A 6,767-nucleotide genomic window follows, 5' to 3' on the forward strand; every position below is an offset into this window, starting at 1 on the left:
AGATCATGCAAAAGAATTTAATTCTGTACTTAGAGGTATCTTGTAACCTAATTTAGTGTGTTGGAACTTCTCTAGAGTATCATAGACTGTTTCCAGAACTCAGCAGTCAAAATGAAGAAATGTTTTTATCTTGGATTCATGAAAATTCTTTTCAGCCAGTAGTTATAGGGTCACTCCTTCTGCAGCATTGTAAATTGCTGTTGTAAGAAGTATATCCTTTCCTGGGGATGATCACATGGATATGAGTCAAGGGGGCATTTAAGAGGGGGTTCAACTGTATAATGAAATGGATCTGCAGTTTATCTGTTTATCATGGTTATGAATTATGTGTGGGCATTGTAGAGTTTAGGTCTCACACATGATGCCATATTTCATTATTTTTTCACATTTATTTTTCAGGCCTTGATTATGTCTTTTCAACTTATTGTGGAATCTACCTGGCTAGTACTTTCTATTTTCTTGTTTACTGCATCGTCATGAAAAATAAGCCAAAAGTTTATCCTCGGGTCATATTACCTGGTACAGTGTCAGGACTGATGTGGGGTATAGCTACAGCATCCTGGTTTGTGGCCAACAAAACCCTGTCAGAACCTGTAGCATTCCCGATCATATCAACAGTGCCAGCAGTTGTAGCATCCCTCATGGGATTGCTTGTTTTCAGGGAAATACAGGTAAATACAGGGGAATTTATGTACGTGGTGAATCACTAGAATAGAGATAACCCTGCCCACGTATTGTTGTAGCATTCTATTGAAACTATTTTTCAGAATTTTACTACTTTTTTATAGATATACCTTGGTGATTGCTGTCATGCAGTTTGGATGGAAAACAATGTAGTCGTGTCAAAGACAATGTTGAATTCTGGTTACAATTTTTTTTATAGGATTTTGGAAATAGCTTTCTATTGTTGTCAAAATCTGAATGTCCAGCATTAGTAGTTCATTTAATTTTGTTGGATTCAGCTTTCATGATTTTGTGAAAAATGACAGTTTCATTGGTACTTTGATTCACAGACTGGGAAGGGGTCTTATTATTTATACAGAAGATTGTTATTTCTTTGCTCTTTAGTAACCACAGAAAAATATCACTGCACCAAATAGTTCATCATTGGTACATAGCTAACTATAAACTACATTGCTTTTAATATAAATTCTTGGTACATAGTTAACTGTATACTACATTGTTTTTAGTATGAGTTCTTGGTACATAGTTAACTATATACTACATTGCTTTTAATGAGTTCTAGGTACATAGTTAACTGTATACTACATTGCTTTTAATATGAGTTCTTGGTACATAGTTAACTGTAGACTACATTGCTTTTAATATGAGTTCTAGGTACATAGTTAACTGTATACTACATTGCTTTTAATATGAGTTCTTGGTACATAGTTAACTGTAGACTACATTGCTTTTAATATGAGTTCTAGGTACATAGTTAACTGTATACTACATTGCTTTTAATATGAGTTCTTGGTACATACTTAACTGTATACTACATTGCTTTTAATATGAGTTCTTGGTACATAGTTAACTGTATACTACATTGCTTTTAATATGAGTTCTAGGTACATAGTTAACTGTATACTACATTGCTTTTAATATGAGTTCTTGGTACATAGTTAACTGTATACTACATTGCTTTTAATATGAGTTCTAGGTACATAGTTAACTGTATACTACATTGCTTTTAATATGAGGTCTGGGTACATAGTTAACTGTATACTACATTGCTTTTAATATGTGTTCAGGGTACATAATTAACTGTATACTACATTGCTTTTAATATGAGTTCTGGGTACATAGTTGTTAACTGTATACTACATTGCTTTTAATATGAGTTCTTGGAACATAGTTAACTGTATACTATATTGTTTTTGTTGTTGTTGTTGTTGTTGTAGGGTTTAACGCCATTTTTCAGCACACGATAGGCTATACATGGCGGCCAGTATTAATGGTGGAGGAAGAACCCGGGAAAACCCCGGAAAGAACCACCGACCCACGAGAAGCTACTGGCAAGCTTTCTCACATACCCACATTAGCCAAATCCGAGACTCGAACCCATGCAGACAGAGGTGAGATGGCAGTGATCTGTAACGGAGAGCGCTTTAGACCACTCGGCCACTCGGGGCCCCCTATATTGTTTTTGATATGAGTTCTTGGTACATAGTTAACTGTAGACTACATTGCTTTTAATATGAGTTCTTGGTACATAGTTAACTGTATACTACATTGCTTTTGATATGATTGCTTGGTACATAGTTAACTGTAGACTACATTGCTTTTAATATGAGTTCTTGGTACATAGTTAACTGTAGACTACATTGCTTTTAATATGATTGCTTGGTACATAGTTAACTGTAGACTACATTGCTTTTAATATGAGTTCTAGGTACATAGTTAACTGTATACTACATTGCTTTAATATGAGTTCTTGGTACATAGTTAACTGTATACTACATTGCTTTTAATATGGGTTCTTGGTACATAGTTAACTGTATACTCTATTGCTTTTAATATGTGTTCAGGGTACATAGTTAACTGTATACTATATTGCTTTTAATATGTGTTCAGGGTACATAGTTTACTGTATACTATATTGCTTTTAATATGAGTTCTTGGTACATAGTTAACTGTATACTATATTGCTTTTAATATGAGTTCTTGGTACATAGTTAACTGTATACTATATTAGTTTTAATATGAATTCTGGGTACATACTTAACTGTATACTACATTGCTTTTAATATGATTGCTTGGTACATAGTTAACTGTATACTACATTGCGTTGAATATGAGTTCTAGGTACATAGTTAACTGTATACTACATTGCTTTTAATATGAGTTCTTGGTACATAGTTAACTGTATGCTACATTGCTTTTAATATGAGTTCTTGGTTCATAGTTAACTGTATACTATATTGCTTTTAATATGTGTTCAGGGTACATAGTTAACTGTATACTATATTGCTTTTAATATGAGTTCTGGGTACATACTTAACTGTATACTATATTGCTTTTAATATGTGTTCTTGGTACATAGTTAACTGTATACTATATTGCTTTTAATATGAGTTCAGGGTACATAGTTATCTGTATACTATATTGCTTTTAATATGAGTTCTGGGTACATAGTTGTTAACTGTATACTACACAGCTTTTAATATGAGTTCTTGGTACATAGTTAACTGTATACTACATTGCTTTTAATATGAGTTCTGGGTACATAGTTAACTGTATACTATATTGCTTTTAATATGAGTTCTGGGTACATAGTTAATTGTATACTGTATTGCTTTTAATATGAGTTCAGGGTACATAGTTAACTGTATACTATATTGCTGTTAATATGAGTTCTGGGTACATAGTTGTTAACTGTATACTACACTGCTTTTAATATGAGTTCTTGGTACATAGTTAACTGTGTACTGCATTGCTTTTAATATGAGTTCTGGGTGCATAGTTAACTGTATACTATATTGCTTTTAATATGAGTTCTGGGTACATAGTTAACTGTATACTATATTGCTTTTAATATGAGTTCTGGGTACATAGTTAACTGTATACTGTATTGCTTTTAATATGAGTTCAGGGTACATAGTTAACTGTATACTATATTGCTGTTAATATGAGTTCTGGGTACATAGTTGTTAACTGTATACTACACTGCTTTTAATATGAGTTCTTGGTACATAGTTAACTGTATACTGCATTGCTTTTAATATGAGTTCTGGGTACATAGTTAACTGTATACTATATTGCTTTTAATATGAGTTCTGGGTACATAGTTAACTGTATACTGTATTGCTTTTAATATGAGTTCAGGGTACATAGTTAACTGTATACTATATTGCTGTTAATATGAGTTCTGGGTACATAGTTGTTAACTGTATACTACACTGCTTTTAATATGAGTTCTTGGTACATAGTTAACTGTATACTGCATTGCTTTTAATATGAGTTCTGGGTACATAGTTAACTGTATACTATATTGCTTTTAATATGAGTTCTGGGTACATAGTTAACTGTATACTGTATTGCTTTTAATATGAGTTCAGGGTACATAGTTAACTGTATACTATATTGCTGTTAATATGAGTTCTGGGTACATAGTTGTTAACTGTATACTACACTGCTTTTAATATGAGTTCTTGGTACATAGTTAACTGTATACTACATTGCTTTTAATATGAGTTCTTGGTACATAGTTAACTGTATACTATATTAGTTTTAATATGAGTTCTGGGTACATACTTAACTGTATACTACATAGCTTTTAATATGAGTTCTTGGTACATAGTTAACTGTATACTATATTGCTTTTAATATGAGTTCTGGGTACATACTTAACTGTATACTATATTGCTTTTAATATGTGTTCTTGGTACATAGTTAACTCTATGCTATATTAGTTTTAATATGAGTTCTGGGTGCATACTTAACTGTATACTATATTGCTTTTAATATGAGTTCTTGGTGCATAGTTAATTGTATACTATATTAGTTTTAATATGAGTTCTGGGTCAGAAACTGGAGTTTCTGTATCTTAAGACTTTGACTTCAAAGAGCTCTGGTTTAGGAACATTTAGGTCTAATAACAGTCATAAAAATGGAAATTCCCAATCTATAAACAGTTAATTTACACAAAATTCTGCATCCTGAAGAAGATGTGCTTGAAACTTTAACCTGATTATAATATGGAGCTATTTTTGTAACTTCAGTCTATTGTAATAGACTGCAATCATTGAAAAAGTGGAGTACAATCATCCATAAAATGACATTTAATTTGGTCATGCTTTGAAAGACTAAAAGGGAAATAAAGTTGAATTGGTATAAAGTTCTTTTGAGTCATCCCAAGTGTGAAGGTTATATGAAGTTTTGATGATGCAGTAGTCTAAATGATGACACAAACCTGACATCATGCATTAATTCTTAATAGATTTATTTGACTACTTTTGATTATAATTTTATTAATATGAATAGTCAAAACATAAACATAGAATAGTATCCTGATACAAAAATCATGTATTGAGTAGTCATTTCAGTAGGTACATTGTATTCAGTGAAACTAAACTTTTTACTTTTCCTTCAGCAAGGACCTTTAGGCTTTGGAAAACTCAATTTTTGTTTGATGAATACAGAAATTTACATTCAACAAATATTTTACTTAGTAAATTTTGCATGTGTTCTTTTTCATTGCAGGGCAGAAGAAACTTACTCATTTTACTGTTGGGGTTTTCTTCCACCATAACAGGGGCAGTGTTGACAGGTTTATCTAAGACATCCAAAAGCTGTTAATGGTGGTTAAATACACATATTTTTGAAATTGTGCTAATGATGGTTAAATACTCAGATTTGACCTTGTATTAATGATGGTTAAATACACAGATTTGACCTTGTATTAATGATGGTTAAATACAGGTTTGAACTTGTATCAATGATGGTTAAACATACAGATTTGAACTTGTATCAATGATGGTTAAACATACAGGTTTGAACTTGTGTTAATGATAGTAAAATAGGCAGGTTTTTGGCTTTTGTAAGTCTTGCAGTATGTAATCAATGTGATCCTTAATCATGCATTAGTACACGAGTCCATGAGATACATTTCATTGATACGTCATGTGATTTATGATCATTCATGATACTGTACTGTTGTGACATAATATTTTTTATGGTGCCATGCTAATGAAATGTCATTTTTGCTCTTCCAAAAAAGGATAAATTTAAATATTTTGTAATCATATAAAAAACTCACAGACCATTAAGTAAATATAATTTTTTTTAAACTAGTAAGTTTATTATATTGACCTCCACTCCACATTGGTTTTCATTGCTTCAGATCTATTTACTTAGATGGGTGGTGGTGGTTTAGGAATCCTTCAAGACTCACATTTATTACAAATAACATCTTGACATTTTCTACTGAGATTTTTGAAGATTAATTTTAAGAAATTCTGTGATAACAGGATTGGGGACTTTAAGGCTAGGTGAAAGATAAGATCTGACTAAGCCCAGTTTTCACCTTCTGGAAATGGGTCTATCAAATCTCTAGGATAATTTGGTATTACATCTGTTTCTTGAGAATATAAAGTTGCATCAAACTAGTTTATAGTGTTTGTTATATTTTAAGAACACCTAATCATGGCAGTTTTTGGTTCAGTTGAAGTAGTTTAATTTATTTACTTTATAAAAGCCTGATGATAAAATATTACAACCTTTATGTAAAAATGGTTGTCAAAAGGTCTCGTTCAGATGCTTAATTGAGGATGCCTGTGTCCTCAAATTACTTTGTTGTGTTAGCTCTTACTACTGTATTGTCCTTTAATTACAGTTCCCCAATTTCTCACTTTTGGTCGCATGAGAGATTACAATCCCAGGGTTTAAAACTATAAATATTTACTGCCTGATAACCTTTTTTGATAAGTGTTTTACATCAGCAGAAGACCGATTTATTCTTCTTTAAAAAAAATTCATTTATTATCAAGAAATCTTTATAGTATAAACCCCTATATTTCTATTACTAACTATAAATGCCAATACAACCATTTTCATTTACTACCAACTAGACATCACAAGAAGTCTTTTAGTGAAAATATCATGCCAATACAACCGTTTTCATTTACTACCAACTAGACATCACAAGAAGTCTTTTAGTGAAAACATCATGCCTAAACACAGATACAACCATTTTCATTTACTACCAACTTGACATCACAAGAAGTCGTTTAGTTATATCATACCAATACAACCATTTTCATTTACCA

At 31.6% G+C, this 6,767-nt stretch overlaps 1 protein-coding gene across 3 annotated transcripts in view; it reads left to right on the top strand.

The window, feature by feature from the left end:
* The window catches only part of LOC149797505 (transmembrane protein 144-like), a 70,370-nt gene extending 64,262 nt beyond the window's left edge, over window positions 1-6,108 (top strand). For all 3 annotated transcript variants that reach the window (XM_089962320.1, XM_089962319.1, XM_089962321.1), the window contains 2 exons: window positions 400-671; window positions 5,203-6,108. In XM_089962320.1, coding sequence (XP_089818446.1) covers window positions 400-671; window positions 5,203-5,298 — 368 coding nt within the window. In that variant the 3' untranslated portion in view covers window positions 5,299-6,108. The remainder of the gene's footprint in view (window positions 1-399; window positions 672-5,202) is intronic.
* The last annotated feature ends 659 nt before the right edge of the window (window positions 6,109-6,767 follow it).

The sequence above is a fragment of the Sinohyriopsis cumingii genome, chromosome 6 (assembly GCF_028554795.1).
Source record: "Sinohyriopsis cumingii isolate HCF-2022 chromosome 6, ASM2855479v2, whole genome shotgun sequence".
Taxonomy (NCBI): domain Eukaryota; kingdom Metazoa; phylum Mollusca; class Bivalvia; order Unionida; family Unionidae; genus Sinohyriopsis; species Sinohyriopsis cumingii.